This window comes from Brachyhypopomus gauderio, chromosome 12 (genome assembly GCF_052324685.1).
Source record: "Brachyhypopomus gauderio isolate BG-103 chromosome 12, BGAUD_0.2, whole genome shotgun sequence".
NCBI classification, from domain to species: Eukaryota; Metazoa; Chordata; class Actinopteri; order Gymnotiformes; family Hypopomidae; genus Brachyhypopomus; species Brachyhypopomus gauderio.
Genome location: NC_135222.1, coordinates 10,771,743 through 10,789,604, shown reverse-complemented (window position 1 = coordinate 10,789,604; position 17,862 = coordinate 10,771,743). Strand labels below are relative to the sequence as shown.

Sequence of the window (17,862 nt, the reverse complement as noted above, 5' to 3'; positions counted from 1 at the left end):
CAGATGAAACCCTTTTCTTCTGGCTACTGCTACAACTGCCCAGCAACTGAACAGAGCCAGGCACCTGTCACACACACACACGGATAAAGATCTGTGCATTCACCCAGAGAGACATAGGCCTACAGAAAGGCGCGCGTGCACACACACACACACATTACTCGTGCGTTTCAGGGTTTCTGCAACAGGGTCACTGAGAGCTAGGATGCATTCACAGTGCTCCAGTCCAAATCCCCGGCTCACCCGGCTTCACTTTCAGATCCACAGCGAGACTCAGCAGTGGCCCGTCATCACCACGGATGGTCAAAGTCGTTCCTCCACTCTACTCCATCAGTCCTCAGATAGATCCCCTTGCTGCCGATCCGATCACAGCACAAGGGTCTCACAGGGCCCAGACCCAAGCACCAAACACTGATGCCATGCACACTCTCAAAGGATTTGGTCCAAATCAGATTGCATGGTTTTCATTTTCATCTATTCATACAAGCGCAACATCAAGGTGGACATCAAGGTTAACTCATCAAAAGCAAGGAAAGCCAGACAAGAGCCTTCCTCCTGAGAGTCTTCCTCTGTTCGAGCAAGCAGGAGCACAACTGCATACACACATGTCCATATTTTCATTTAATGCTGCAGACAGATAGCCTCCTGCATGTAAAATCATTGTTACATTTGGTGCCGATTGACCCATGACCCCAAATCCCAGTAGCCAGACTTACACTAACAAGAAATGAGGCAGCTGGCATGTAATTCAGCTTATTACCAAAATCACAAAATGGCTCCAGCCCAACAACCACTTAACCACATCATCCTTCACGTGGAGGTGTGACAGAGCATGGAGCAGGAACAAAGCTTACCTCCACACACACACACACACACACACACACACACACACACACACACACACACACACACACACACACACACACACACATCTCCACTATGAATGCTATGAGCTCCAGCATGTAGAAGCATGGTCATGGCTTCCTTCAACTGGAGAGCTAGGTCTTTTCAGAGCAGACTTGCTTTAAGACTCACTGGCCCCAAGTTAATCTAAGCACCATGTGTACCAAAACAAGTCTGGGTGGGGCTGGCTGGGGGTCAGGGCGGCCGGTGACATCAGCCCAACTCTAGCGTACAGCTCAAACTGGTCATTTCCGGCTTTGTGGGCATGGTTGGTTCTGATTAAGAGAATTCGTCCGGCCCCTCAGGCAAACACCTGGGCAAAATCTCAAAGGCAGGGCCAAACTCTGACAGGCCACTCCACTCATCTGGAGATGGATACAGAAGAGCACAGGCTTTAACAAGTCCATATGTGTGATATTTTTTACAGTGCAATATGACCAAGAATGATCTGAATAAGAATGCCCCTAAATAAAACCAGGCGTTTGAGTTATACATATCACCTAAAATCTTTTATCTATTTACTGCCAATTATAAAAATCAAAAATCAAATGTTTCAAATATTAAATGACTTGATGTAAACTGTTTTCCAGGACATATTCAGTCCTGCTTTGTCTACAACAATGACTGCAGAAGCTTATGTAAAAAAATAAAATAATAAAAAAGTTTGAAAATGTGAAATGCATTGGTCATATGAGATGTGACCATTATGTAGCTTCAAAATTCTGCATGAATAAAACCAGAAAAAAAGCAAACCTTTGATTTTGCTAATCAGAAATGACCAATTACAGTCATACTAACTGGGCCCCACTGCACCTCTCTGACCACATTAGCATATTTAGGTGAACGTGGTAAACGGATGTCCTGGCATTGCCCATGTCGTTCCATTCATCGAGCCAGGCCAGAGCTGAACACCGTGAGGGGCCGTCCCACCCCCAGCCTCCCTCTTCCAGGAAATTAAGCTATTCCCCACATGAACACGTGGCAGCCGTATAGCGGTGTGATGTCACCGTCCAAATTTGCTCTGCCTCCATCACGACATTTAGATCATTAATACATGATGCAGAGACAGGACACAGCGCAAACCAAACAGGAAGCATAAACGATTTCCCGCTTTTTTTTTCTTTTTTAGATTAAAGAATACTTTTAATCCGGTTAATTTGAAGTAACTGGAAATATGGAACCTAGCCATTTCTGGTCAGATCTCACTAAGGAAAATAAATAAATTATAAGGGAGATGGGGCCTTTAAAGCCTATTTATTAAAGAGCAGAGCAGAAAGAGAAGACCTGTTCCCACTGAAGAGTACTGGAAAGCACATTTCAGAGGTCATTGAGGGAGCTGGTCTGTGGAGCACACCACCCTGTTCAGCCTCCCTATTAGATGTTCCTCAAACGCAACCATTCTTCTCCCAGGAACTAAGCTCTGGGGGGCAATGTATTCTGCCTCGCATAAACTCATCTACCTGTGGTTTTCATCTCAATTCACATTTCATAACTACGATGAAATGTAGTACATAAATACGATGAAAAGCATACATCAGTGTACAGTTGCTCTGTCTCTAAGAAAGCATTGTTCTTTAAAACAGGCCATCTCCCCCTGCAAAATACACTTAACTCCACAATAACAAATGATAAACGCACCTTTTTTTCTTTGGCTGCATTAGCGGAAAGCAGCTCGAGGAAACACAGGAGGAGGAGGAGGAGGAACTCCAAGTGAGATTTACAGTGTTCTAGTGCTGCCAGACTGACTGTGGACAGGTCAAGTGATATACTGTTGCTTTGGGCATTCACGCCTGCCACGCTCCACGCTAAACAAAAGCCCGGAGTCAAGAGGGTTTCCAAGAGCTTTGAGAGTTGTTAGTAGAGGAGGGACTCTGAAAAGCTAGAGCAGACTGAACAACATCGAAGGGCTTTGGAGGCATTTTAATGGTGCGGGGCTACATCCGTGCACGCAGGGCTCCCACACCATTTAAAGAGAAGGCTCAGTGCTGCTGGACAGAACGCTCTGCTTAGGACTTTTAAACGGCACGGAGTGGAGCTTTTTGGCCGGTGTGTTTACGTTGAAGTCCGAGTTCTGGGAGCATACAACAAGAACTGCCGCGATCACTTTTATAGGGAGAATAAAAGACATAAAACCAAGACACAAAGCAAACACTGGAATCCCATATCTAGATTCACACACACTTGATGGATGCTTCCCAAACAAGGCATTTTAATTGGCTGCGTTTCTGGCCTTCTTTTCACAGGGGCGGGACTACCCTGGGATATTGAGGGTATTCTCTCAATGCCTTCTACTAGAAAAGAAGAACATGCCCTCCAGTGGGTCAAAAGCCACCGCTTGCACTGACGGCGGGAAGGAGGCAGAGGCTGGGGTTGTTTTGACACTCTGTAGCTACTGGCAATGTTGAAAGGAGCCATCCCGAATAGCACTCGAATTCTCTGACTTCATTAGAGAGCACAGCCTTTTTAACAGACATGCTGCTACTCAAGGCCCAAGCCTGAAGGGCCCATTGGGTTCTCACATTGTTTTCTTAATGGAGCTTGTTGCTGGGGCCCCATGCTTGGTTTAGTCCATGACGGTGAGGAGATGCGTGTCAGTGTGAGTGAGTGTGTGTGTGTGTGTGTGTGTGTGTGTGTGTGTGTGTGTGTGTGTGTGTGTGGTTGGTGGTGGGAGATGGAGAATGTGGAACGTGACATGGATGATGACCAAGAGAGGGAAATCCAGGCCAAGGCAAAAACAGACATTTGATAGAGAGAATGAGAGAAAGAATGGGGAAAAGGGGGAAATGAAAGAGGAGCGTGACATGGATGACCGAATGAGGGATTTCCAGGCCAAGGCTAAGGCAAGCATTTGATAGAGAATGCGAGAAAGACAAAATGAGAGAGAGGGAGAGTCAATCAAAAACAATGCAGGCAGTAAATAAAAATGCCTCCCTCATTGTAAAATGGCTTCAAATCCAGAAGTCTCACACGAACACCAGAAATCACCAGCTAATACGTTCCTATTTTAATATTTTTGGTGCCAATCACATAGTTGCGAGAACAACTGATTCTTCAAGTGGCTGATCTTAATATGTCTCTGTCTCCATGATGATCTCACCATGTCTACATGTCTCTGTCTCCATGATGATCTCACCATGTCTATATGTCTCTATGATGATCTCACCATGTCTATATGTCTCTATGATGATCTCACCATGTCTATATGTCTCTATGATGATCTCACCATGTCTATATGTCTCTATGATGATCTCACCATGTCTACATGTCTCTGTCTCTATGATGATCTCACCATGTCTACATGTCTCTGTCTCTATGATGATCTCACCATGTCTATGTCTTTGTCTCTATGCTGCTCACTGACCTCTCTGAAAAACATAAAACCCACAAGTTTACTCTTGTTGGCTCCTACTATATATGAAGGACAGACACTTGGTCCCCATTTACACAGGTGAAGCTACCACAGATATGACTGATCCTTCATACTTGCTCTGAGCCCGGCGGCCAGAGGACAGGCCCCCTGGGGACAGCCTGTCCCCGTCCAGTGACAGAGGGAGTCGAGGCCTTGGCACAAGTTCCGGACGCTTTTGTCCTCACTTTTGCTGAGCTGTTCAAACCTATCTGCCTGAGCGTCTGACCAAGGGGAGGACCACAGTGACTGGCCTCATTAGGCACAGACAGACAAAGGCAGAGAGACAGCAGAAAAGATGAGAAAAAAGAGGGGGGTCAGACAGGGGGATGGAATGGAAGAAAGTAAATAAAGAACGAAAATAAAGAATGGGGAAAAAAAAAAGAGTAGGATAAGAACATTCCATATGTAAGATCAGAACATTCCAGTTCAGAATGTTCACTCCAGTTCAGAACATTCCATAAGGGGTTGCATGCCTGCCTTCTCTTTTTTACAACAAAAAAGCCTTCAAAATGCCACCAAATATGACTGCAACACTCTCGCAACTTGTCGCATCATTCACTTACGTCTTCATTCTCCACCAGATGGGAGGATAAGATCATAATTGAGCTTGTAGCACAACTGGACTACTCAATGCCCCTCTGAGGAGAAAGAAACCAGAGAAGGCAGCATCTTTCAGCTAACCGTGCAAACCAACACACACAAGAAAGCATAAAGAATTCAGAATTCATAAAGAATTCAGTAACAGCAGAAAATAAAGGATGACCAACAGTAGTCTTTCAATCCTCCTAGATATTCATGTCCTAGAATATGTGTGTGTGTACATGCATTTGTATATATGCATGACAGGGTATCTGACAGAATTATCAAATATCACCAAAATGGCATTTGAAAAGGATGCCATGCAAATATTTCCTTATTTTCAAATACAGAATGTCTGAGTTCATGGCTGTCCTCTCTCTTCTCTTCTTTATAAACATGAGTTTCTTATTTCTTTCATCCTGAAGGCTGTTCCTGGGGTAGTAATGTCCTGGCTCCATTTCAACGCGAATGCAAACAAAGACAGATTTCAAAAGCATAATGGTCACCTGATATGAATTCAAATTTTACTTGTTTGGACCTGGGATTTGGTCAACATGGCCTACCAAATCCCAGAGTTCTACAGGTTCAGCATGTCTGCTGCAACTGGGAGGCACCATTTTGCCCTATGACTGGCTTCTGGATCTAAGAAAAAGTTGAAGGTAACTCAGTATCCTGATATTCCCAAACTTCTAATTGTACTACCACACTATACTATAGCCATAAGGCAAAACCCTTAAGCTTTCTTCTTAACAAATGCTTATTGTATGAAAATTTACATTATTGTATCTCAAAATTCAAATGTACTTCATTTGCTAGTGTGTATGCGCACCAAGTATGAGTGTAGATGCAATAAAGTTTCTGAAAACAATTTTTAAGAACATGTTCTACTCATTTATGTGTGTGTGTGCACGCATGTGTGTGTCCTGTAGTCTCTTGCTTTTTGGCCTTTTACTTTTGATGCCATCACCTGACTCCATCTCTCTGTCTGTTGCCTTGTCTCTCTCTCAAGCACACACACATGCATGCACGTACGCACGCACACACACCGTCGCGCACACACACACACACACGCACATGCATGCACCCTCCTGCAGCAGTGCTGCGGTTTCTGCTACAATCTGACAGTCAGATGCCACAGGCCCGCACAGCTGACAATGCTCATTGTAGCTGGGTCTAAAACTAACTGACACCATATAACCAGAGCACCTGTTGCAGGACGATGTTAGACAGCTTCTCAGAGCTCACGAATATTTCCACTCTCCCATACCCCTCCTAACTATAGGAAAGACTCTCATTCATTTCAGTCTTAGACTTTTACACAGAGACAGAAATACTGGCATTTTTTAAGGTTATGGTTAGCCAAAGTTTCAGTACAGAATCTCGACCACAATAATGATCGGGCTTTAACACCCCCCCCCCCCCCCCAACCCAGGGAATGAGGTGCTGGATCACTCTCACTTATGACAATGTTACGAGTTTACATGTAACTCCTATCCACTGAAAGCCACTAATCTGGTTTAACAGACTGCCCCCAGACTCCAGACGCTCTCCACTCTACCAACACAGAAATAGTCTAATATGCCAAGGGAAATAGGACAAATGAGTCAATATACTGCTGTTGGCTACAGTGCAAATGCTAATAAAGTTCTCCAGCACATGCTAGATCTACTAGCCGTTTTTACCTGCTCTGAAAACACCCACAATCCAGTGCGGGCACAGGCCACATCAAGCTAATGGGGCTGGGCTCTCTTCCATGGACTTTCAGTGATCCCTTGGTCACAAGGAGAGGATGCTCCTACGCGGACATGTGTCCCCCCAGGGGCCAAGAACATGGTGAACCTGCTAAAGCTCAAAGAAAGAAGGTTTCTGATAACGGCATAATTTAGTAACAATAAAGAGACAGAAATGTACTTTTCTGCATTAATACTGCTGTCATGAAGAAAAAAATGACAATTGATGTGTAGCAGCCTCAGATATAAAAATCAAGTCTGAATAGCTTGATGTGCATTCATAAGATAAAAACGGTTTAAAGAAATATTTATTTATTTTAATAAAGGGTTTTTCCACAATACATTTTCTTGTGACTGTGACTGGGTAAAATGCTTTTACTTTGCAATATCCTGGAGGATGACCAGCCATCAGTCTGTAGAGCTGTAATGATGAGACAGGGATCAAATGGACTCTGTATACCCCCCTGCACAATACCTGCCAAACCAGCTTAACTAGTGTACACACACACACACACACACACACACACACACACACACACACACACACACACACACACACACACACACACACATAATAATACCAGAAATATGGTCATATATATGTTTCCCCAACTCAAAACACATTCACACAGACACACAAACACACGCACGCAAGCTCATATACACGTTTGTGCACATTCTGAATGGGATCGAGTGTCTTTAAAATGTAACTTCTTCTCTGCTCACCTTCCACTCCCCTTTCTTCTAATAACCCACAAATTACTCATTTGCATAACACCTTTGGCAAATGGTAATAAATGGCTATAAATTGACTGCCCTTTATGAGTATAATATTAAAAAAAAAAAAACCCTAGTTCAAAACACAGGAGGAACTGGATTTGATGCAGTCATTCCACAGGGAAGCCCTGCAAAGATGCACATTATTGAAGTTAATTTCCTCACTGTTCCCTAGTGTATAGAACTCTGCCAGCCTCTCCTATGAATAGAAATGTCAAAACAGCATGAAGGCAACATTCATGTGGCGAGACTGAAAACAGCTCATGTAAAGTGCACTGAGCAAAGACATTAAAGTGCCCTCATCTACACAAACCTGCCTCACTCATCCACTCGGTGAACTTAATGAATCCAGATATAGAGGATTACAAATATTTCCTGGGCCATAGGGCAGGAGCTGCTCCTATGAGTCTTTTGTTTTTTGGCATTGTGACCGAGCTGCTGTCAGTCAGGGGAAGTAACATACACTCCTGTGACGCTCTAGCTGATGAGCTCACGCAGGAGCAGCTGTCACCAACATTTCTCTTTTTCATGGATACACACACACACGTACACACACCCCATCAGGAGATTCAGCAGAGCCAATTGGATCATGTATGCTGTAAAAGTAATAAACTAATAACAGGAGACAGAAATTGAACAAAGTGCCTTAGATCGTCAGGCGTCAAATGCAGTCGTGGCGTGGATCGTCTATCCCTCATGTTTATCAAACAGTAAAAACCTACTCATCCATGACGCAAAACTCATCTATTTTCTGGTGGATTACATGATTGTTAGAAAACCACATGCATGAAAGCCAAAGTTAATAGCATACTTCTACGCCTGTGAACGGGATACATTTCGGTCCCATGTCTACCAACATGCCAAATTCTTTAAACATCTTCCAACAAATTACTCTGGCAACGCACTCCGCCAATTCTGCGCAAATTTAGATCACTGATTTACGGTCCTGTCTACATCCCGTCGTTTTCTGATTCATTCTAGCTTTGCAAAGATAGCCTTAATCACTTAAGCACTTTAGTGATCATTAGGAGAAGACTGCTGCCACAAGAACATATGTTTATTTTAAAATTGAGATTGGCCCAAACAAGGCACAGGAAGAACAGCTGGGTTACCTGAAGCCAATATCATGTAACTATTTGTTATAAAATGCCTATTAAATGATTCATAGCACTTGTAATCGCGTGTACAAAGGTTATTGGGGTAATTGTTATCGACAATTGTTATCGTTTCGGCGCCCGTCGTATAATATTGACAAATATTCGCAAATGCCATCAGAAGAAATGAAACAATGTGTCCTGCAACCTTTAATCCTGTTGAAAAGATTGGTGTAGCTACGTGAATCTCTGCAGGCTGTGTCCGCTCGAGTGGTTCTGTAGTTCTGACCCGTTTTACAGGGACAGTAATCAGTGTCTCGTCTGGGTCTCTGCATTCCAGCCCGCGTTAGACGGCTGTTCTAACATGTTGTAAATAAGTGTTGGTGAAGGTGAATAAAGGCTTTTGCCTTCAAACACACCAGATACGCTTCCTATGGTTCCGTGATAGTTATGCCTTAAGCCTCACAGAGAAGTTAGTTATAACTGATTCTTCTGCACATCTGACAATAGCGGACAACATATAAGCAAAGAAGCAAAATGAGTTTCAGATTCAGAGATACATTACCAGAAAATAAGGAAACTTCATATAAAGCCACGTTTCACAGCTTAAAACTGGCAAACTGTTCATATATACTCTAGTATTTATGGTGTATGTTTGTCAGTGTGCAACTTATTTTAGACTTTAGGCGTAGGTTTTAAAAAGACAAAAAGACAAGTAATATTATTATTATAAGCAAAAAGATTTTGCGCTTTCAGGTTGTTATATAGATCTGACCGCAGTAGTTTGGAACACAACACCAAGCTCACAATGGATATGAAACTTGTATGCGTTTCCACACGACGTTTGATTCTCAGTGGAGCGGTCGAGTTAACATAAAACTATAAGAAACCTGAAAACTTACCTTGACTGCGAAGCAATAAAGTTAAAAGAGTGGCACAAAGTACCACAAGAAGCTTCATCCTGAGGAGCACCTCTCCGACGTTAGCCGAAATGTCTGCAAATATATGTATTTGCGGTGTAAAAGGCGACCCTTCAAATCAACGCAAACTAGATTTTAACTCATTTCATAGCATGGTTTGGTATTGCCGGTAATTCCTTTAGTTACCAATCGATTCAAGTTGAACTAAAGAGTCGCACGGCAGAGACCACAAAACTACGACTCCACCGCCAGAGCCTTCAACATGTTGTGCTCCACAGTCAATGCTGAAAACGATCAAAAGGAGAAGCGGATCGTACCAAATGCCTTAAAGGGGTAGTTCTCTTTCGACTATAGAAGTTCGGAATGAGAAATGGACCTGAAAACGTCCGTTCAGTCAGACAAAAATCTTTTCTAACTGTGAAATTGCCTAGGCATAATACCTACAATAAGTATTCCAGAAATATAGAGCATTCTATGGTCTACCTAGCGCATAAAAAAACTTTTGTCTTTCCGGATTTTCATCTTTTATATTCTGGAATAGATTCAGTAGAATGTTTGTCGGATAAGAGTTTATAAAACCAGAAAAGAGATTTGTATATGTGGCACCAGCACGGGCCTCATGCGGAAACCTTGCATTTATTACATTATAAGTTTATAGATTTCAGAAAGGCTGTTGACATAGGGCGTTAGCTACACTTTATTCATTTTAGAAGTCTCACAGGGGCTGAGTACTTATACATGCTAAGTACTGTAATGTACATTGGCATATTTAGTGTGATCCACCACAGAATGCTGTATAAGATAAGTATTACAGCAATCTTTAGAAGTCCTGACATAGCCAACATAGCACAGTGTCTCTTCTACCTCTACTGTAACACACAAGGAGAGGAGGCCACCTGGTGAACAAGAGCATAACTTTCCAAGTAAGCCTTTAGGTGAACTATGAATAGACTAACGAGCTCTATGTAAGCACAGCCAAAGATGGCACCTCGTATGCCAGAACTGTAACCTGTTTACCCAATACACTACCAAGGTGGCAAACTCCATACCTACAGCCACCTTAACCAACAACAAAGAAGCCATTCATGAAGCATCCTTTCGAAAAGGAAGACTTGTATTCTTGCATCTTGTTTTGAAAGATGATCTTTGGTCAACTCTGTGATGTTTTTTTGGCATACATTTGCATGGGTGTAAGGTCAGGCAGATATCCCATCACTTTGCATTATTATTGCTCTACAAATATGAGAGCATTTTGCATTGTTACACTACACGGATAAGAGATCTAATTTTTTCAGGTGTATCCAGGGCAACTGTAGTTTAAAATGCATTAAAAATGCAAAGGACCTACAATTTTAGAAACTAAGTTTGAAAACGTTTTCACGGTGCAGGGGGCCAGTGTTTCAGACAGAGAGGGCAGATGAAATATAGCATATGTATGATCAACTCTGCCATACAAACATTCACACTTAGGACATATGGCATAGCAAATTCACATCTAGAAGTTTCCACAGGTACCTTATTGCCCCTAGTTCAAAGCCATTAAAGAAATTATTCACCCCAAAATTCAAATGTGGTGAATAATGAGCTGTGGTAGTGTCCTTGAAAAAGTGCATGTGTAATTGAGATGGTTAGTATCTGTAAAAAGTCCATGAGGTAAATAGAATGGTTCCTTCACATCATAAAACAGTGTAGCAGTCATGAAGGCTTGGGGGATTTGGAGAAACACTGTCCCCTACAGAGTGAGCAGAGGGCTGACATTTCAGGAAGCACAGCACTCCACTGGTCTAAATCTTGATTTTAACCAGTGCAATCTTCCAACAGTAGTCAACGTCAACACACGAGGCTACAGAAAATCATGTGATGGCATTTAACTTACAGCAGTCTGTGCAAAAACGTGTAGTAAAAGTAGAAGAGGCACTCTGTGTTATGTTGGCTATGTCAGGACTTCTAAACATTGCTGTAATACTTGTCTTATATCACCAGACTGTGGAACAAAAAAGATGAGAACTTCAGCTCGGGACATGAAACATGTACCTTCAGACTGCTTATGTGAGGGTTCAATGAGATTGAGACTGTGCACATTTTACTAGAGAATGCTCAGAGACTTAAATATCACGCTTCATAATAAGGATCTAAAAATTGCAGAGAACATTGGACCAACAAGGAGACTAATGAAATCTTGATGTCTTGGTTTGATGAGAAGTTGCATGTTTATCATAATGTGCACACATTTCACATTGGGATGTGGAGAAGACCATCTGTGTAAAGTACAGACCTAACGTAAGCATTCACAGCATATTCACTTAAAGCAATAACTGTGACACTGTATCTGTGTTTTAACATCCATCCTTTCCTTTTAAAGCTTCCGAGGCCAGGCCTATGAACAGACTGTCCAAACACAAGTGGGTTGGGCAAACGTATGGCATCTTGGACAGTTTCAGGCACAGCAAACAAAACCAAATGTAGCTTCATAGTCCATTCCACACCTGTATCCACACAATATTTGCACAACATTGCCTTCAATGCTTAACAAAACCTTTCTATCACTCTCTGACAGCACTGGAAATAACATGTTGTATCAACAGTTATTTAAAGATTTGAGCAAACACTTTAGATGAGTAACCCAAGCCTCGATCTATTTGAATACTTTTTGGAAAGCCATATACAGAACAAAACTGCACTAAAGCTTTTCTACGCCCTTTGCTTTAATCAATCATAATGGAATTGCCTCTAGAAATCTTGTAGCAGCACACTTTAATGTCAATAGGTGCTGATGACCAGACTTTGATTTTGGCCAAGGTCCAACACAATCCTTAATTATTTTATGCAGTGGTTCTCCTACATCAGGATGGAGAGGAGCAGGTTTGATTTGGGTTCCAGGCCAGCTGAACAACAGAAATGGAAACATCTCATTTTAACCCAAGCTAAAAGAAATTATACAAAATCCAGTTATACATCTATGTAATTCCTACATGCCCTGCCAAACAATGGTCATGAGCTACACTTAGAGTTTATGTACAATAAGGCGGGGGGACAGCAATCTGCTAAACTCTGTTACACTATTACTAGACTATGGTACACAGTTCAGCAGCATTAGGAGGAACCCACTTCCTCATTAATAAACAGGAATCCCAAAAATAAGTAGCGGATCTGTCACAGCAGGAGCTGTTTCCAAAGCAGCAACTTTACACTTTATTAATGTTGGATCTGCCCCTTGAGCAGCAATTATTTGTTCTCTAGTTGCACACAACCCTACATTAAACATTTTAACTGCATCGTTAGTAGAATTAGAATGAGCAAGCGTCTGTTCTACTTCCAATACAGTCTGTCTTTTGCACAGCTTAAACTAAAGAAAGTATCAGTCAAGCCATCGCAGTCTCAGAATGTGCAGGACTCAGCATGAGTAACAATGAATGCATGAAAGGTTGAAGGAAACTCTTGACTCAGAGTGTCACCTTGGGCCAGCTGCACAGATTGGGATTTGAATATAGTGCAGAAACAGGAAGAACCATCCCACCAGTTGGAAGGTTCATCATTCCCCAAAATAAATGTGACTCCCTCTACAAGTAACTGTGAACAAACCTCAGCTATTATCTTACCAGAGACAAAATTGGAATTTAAGCAAACAGAATGCAAAGGAACATTAGTGTAGCCTAGCTGTATTCCACAAACTAATATATCAAACCTGCAATACATTTCACCATATAATGGGAAGACATCAGCAAGAATAAATGACTGAGCTGCCCCAATATTACTCAAAATGCTGACAGGTTGTTTATCTGACATATTTTCTTATACAGAAATGAACCCTGCTGTAAAAAGGTTGGAAAATATCCCACTGTGTTCCATTTCCATCACATGATGGATTAAGAGAAGAAAGTGACTGGACTAAGGCAACAGTTTTATGAAGGAGTGATGCTGACATCCTTTGCAATAATTGAAAGTCTGCAATAAGATGTTCCACCTCATGGAAGTAAGAACACTCGTGGGGCCCTTTTGAATGTGAACAAATTCTGGATTTAGACTGCAGTTGTGGGAACAGATGCAGCATTAACTTAGCTTTTAGGAGGATTCACAACACGCAAGGAGAACTTTTTTAGGAGAACATTTTTAGGAGGTTATTTTTACTGATTGAGACAAACTCCTCCACAGCAAAAGCAGCATCAGAAAGGGTGGTATATTTTTGCTTATTCATGTGCACCATTAATTTCTCAGAGGAAGCCATTGTTAATGTTGTCGCATTACTGGCTTTACAACACTTCTATAAAAATACCCTATTCTTTTAAGCATATATTGCACATAAGTTTGACTGGCTTTTTTGCATAGCCTCTCAAAAGTTGAAAATAAGCCTCTGGCACTAATTAATATGTGCAACAATGTTCAAATGTTCTTGGACCATTTCAAGGAAGCGGTGACACTGAAATGTAGCAATGTATGACTGAACTGTGACCCAATCCTAATTAGTCTGCTCAAAACAAAATCAACACTGGACTCACTAGGGTGTAAAGGTGAAGAAATACAAGGACAAAGAATAAGAGGTTGAGGTTCAAACTACAAACTTCAGTGCTTTCTCAGCCAAGGCATGCACCTGCTGCCACTGTAACTCAAACTCCAGCTCTTTTAAATAAACCATGAAGCAGGATCAGACAGGGAACTCACAGTTCCTATGTTGGGAGATGCCACCACAACCATAGCCATCGCCCCCACCGCCGCCGATACCCCCTGTCACAGCAACATCCACTCCTGCTGCCACCATGACAGGCCACTTGGGCAACATGCCACAGTCATGCCACAGCTGGTACTGCATGGATTTATTCACCACTTTGGTAGCATATCGATCTATAGGGAGGAAGAAAAAGTCAGAGATGGATAGTAAATCAGTCTTGCGGCAAAAATCAAATTGCTTCAATGAAGGTCCAATAGCAAAGTGCTACAAACACAACAGAACACCTCCCCCTCCTCCAAATGAGAAAAACAGGCAGGCAAACAACCACCCAGAATCAGAACCACAAGGAAAGAAAATAGAAAATAAAAACCAAACACATAACACGAACAAAACAAAGGACGAGCCCCAAGAATGTTATGAGCTAATTTCAGAATTTTACCGGTCCATACGCCTGTTAAAAAACCACCACAAATGGAGAATAATATAGAAATATTAGTTTTATGTAAATTTATAGTGAACAAAATTATTTATAATCATTCCATAATGCAGTAAAAATAAATAAACAAATAAACAAATGTATAAATGGAGTGGACTGTCATTACACAGGAGAAATTAGGGTTTCATATTATCAGAATGAAATAAGGGAAAGTACAGAAGGGGAGTAGAGGAGACAGGTAAAACAGACAAAATGTGAGTTAATGTGAATGACTTTAAAGCTTAGAGAAACTGGTAGGACAAAGTCAGCTGTATTAGAGCATGAAACGGGGCCTCATAAATTCTAGCTACACAACTCCTCATTAAAATTAAATGAAAATGGGACATTTAAAAGTGGCATGCGAAATTTCTATGATTCATTTAATGATATATAAGATCTTTCATAGACAGTTGCTTAGTTGTTGGTTATTTCCATCACTACACTTGAATTCTCATATCCTATTCTCCTATCGTGATGACGGGATGCTTTAAGTAATAGGGAGCTATTTGGTGTGTATCTCTGCATGTGTGGACTAAATACTAAGATATTAAGTATTTATATAGCTGCTAGTGAAGCACCATTATATTATAAGGTTTTAGGAGGTATCTCACACACACAACACACACACACACACACACACACACACACACACACACATAACGTGTAGCTCAGTGGGTCCATTAGGCATGGGACATTTACGTTACTCATCTACCTTTGTAACAAGGACAGTAAGGGTCTGAATGGCAAAGGCGAGCAAGGGTGACAGGTCAGAGGGGAGATGTCATCATCATTCTCATCAGAAGAAGCTACCTGCACTCTTTGAATGCCTGACATAGATGGAGCCCACCCTGAATCATTAACTGAAGGCTAGACAGTTCAGATCATGAAGGACCCCCAGAAAGGGATAGTTCTACTCAAGTACTGGTCTATAACTGTCATAGCAGCTTCTGCCAGACATCACTGTAGCTAAGCTAAGTAGGCACATGGGTCAATCCATAAGCGGGGCCCTGAAAGGCACTTGCAAGAACACCAGAGAAGCCGAGCACCAGCTTCAGGTGTATAAAACAACCTGTGGACTGCCTGGACTGACTACAAGAAAGATGATTCAATGTCCCACACATACTGTAATGCTGTAATGCTTGAGGCTGAATTGCATCAATTGAATTCTAAAATCCTTCTTCAAGAACTCAATGGGGCAGTAAAAACAACTGCCAATTTCAGTCCCCAGTGTTGGATTTACCAAGATGCCCTGTCCCTGCTACTGTTCTACATAGGCCTGAACATCCTCAGTGATATCATCACTCAGTGGCTGTGGATACAGGCAACTATCAGTCATCTCCTCTACATGGATGACATCTAGCTTGTATGTCAGAAGGGAACAAGACGTCGACTCAATAATCTATCTCTCCAGGATATATAGCAATGACATCAGAATGTCATTCAGACTGGATAAGTGTGGCCGGATGGTTACAAGTAGATGGAAGGTAGCTAGAACTGAGGGGATTGTACTACCAGAAGAAAACATAACAGATGTCAAGGGTAGCTACAAGTACTTTGGAATCCCACAGGCAAAATGGAAATCATGATGAGCCCTCAAAGTAAGAAGCTACAGCCAAATACCTACAAAGAGTGAGGTGCATCCTGAGAAGTGAGCTGAATGGGAAGAACAAGATCCAGGCCATCAACACCTACGCTCTACGAGTCATCAGATATCCTGCTGGAATAATAAGTTGGCAAAGGAGGAGATAGAAGCCACTGACATCAAGACAAGGAGACTCTTCACAGTGCATGGAGGGTTTCATGCTAAATCCAACGCTCAGACTGTACACCAAGTAAAATGGGTGGGGGTGCATCAGAGCATCAGTGGCACCATCCAGGATGAAATAACCAAATCAAAGAGTATTCAAGGAAGATGGCCTTAAGTGAAGAAGTGCTTCCTGAGATCCTCAGACAGCGGAAGCCTGAGGAGGACGGGAATGATGAGGAGCAGGAACCATCAGGGAACGAAAAACCTCTGTGTAATGGTAAAAACATTTTTTTGGTTTGTCCTGTAACCTCTCGTTTCCAGTTTCCAATTGTCTTTCCCGCACAGGAGAAGACAGATTCAATGTCAGACTCACAGTTGGTTTCCAAAGAATCCAAGGAAAGTATTAAATGCAGAATGATACCGGAAATGTATTGTAAATGAATAAAATTACAAATGAAAGATGCAATTGTAGCATGTTATTGCATTAATAACTGTTTGATGAGCTCAAAGTATAGCAAAATTGTTTTAGTGAGGCTCCAGTAGCAACAGGCCACACATCAAGCATGATGAAGTACACCAACTGAGGTCAATGACGGTATTGCTGGTCTGCCTCCTCTCCCATCACGCGCCTCAGTCGTCAAATTTATAGGTTTGCTCCCATCACCTATAGAGGGCGCACACTCAAAAACCAATGAGACAAATGCATGCAAATCATCAATTATGGCTCCTACACTCTGCATGGTATGTACCACCAGAAAATATTAGAATTGGCTGATATAGAACAATGTGAAATCTCTTTGCAGAAGAGTGCAGTCCTGGGATCTGCCAGGCCTCTGGTAAAGGACCTGAGCGTAAAGCAAAAGGAGACTGCCTGGAAGTATATGTTTTTATATAAAGTATGTATTATAATGAAATAAGAAGAGAATTAGTTAACAACACCAGAGGATCAAAGCACCAGCTACAGACAGATAGAGCACTCAACTAGGATTCCAAGACCCAGATAGATAAACCTAAGCACTGACTGGCCTTAGATTGCAGATACCATATTGATCATTCTGCTGAACACCTTCGGACCATCAGAATGAAGAATATTACAGTAAGTAGGTAATGCTAATTGGACACTGCATTACTTATATATTTGTCTGCAGCTCCAGTTGTTGCTATAGCACCAATGAAGTTCAAATAAAGAAAAAGAACCAATACATTCTACATCTACATCTACATATGTAGATACAATGTATCTACATACATTCTCTCCTTAGAATATATATATATATATATATATATATATATATATATATATATATATATATATATATATATATATATATATATATATCACATATTCAGCTGACAACTGCTGCATGTATGTGGTATTTTCTTGATCCTTAATTAAAGCTTAAAATAAATCACCAGTATCCTTCCATGTAATTCAATAGCTGAGTATTTTTGGAAAAGAACAGGAAGTGAGAAGAAGGTCTTCAGCACTTGCTCACTTTGTGCAAGTATCACTGACTGACACATTATGGCGGTTTATAACCGGTTGAGGGGTGTACCAGTAGGAC

General features: G+C 41.7%; 1 protein-coding gene across 6 annotated transcripts in view; it reads right to left on the bottom strand.

The window, feature by feature from the left end:
- lrp4 (low density lipoprotein receptor-related protein 4) overlaps positions 1-9,688 on the bottom strand; it is an 83,994-nt gene extending 74,306 nt beyond the window's left edge. For 2 of the 6 annotated variants that reach the window (XM_077023114.1, XM_077023115.1), the window contains exon 1: positions 9,392-9,686. In XM_077023114.1, coding sequence (XP_076879229.1) covers positions 9,392-9,449 — 58 coding nt within the window. In that variant the 5' untranslated portion in view covers positions 9,450-9,686. Of the gene's footprint in view, positions 1-6,570; positions 6,714-9,391 lie in introns of those variants that run through there. The other 4 variants (XM_077023119.1, XM_077023116.1, XM_077023118.1 and 1 more) reach the window with 4 other exon arrangements.
- Between the last annotated feature and the right edge of the window lie 8,174 nt (positions 9,689-17,862).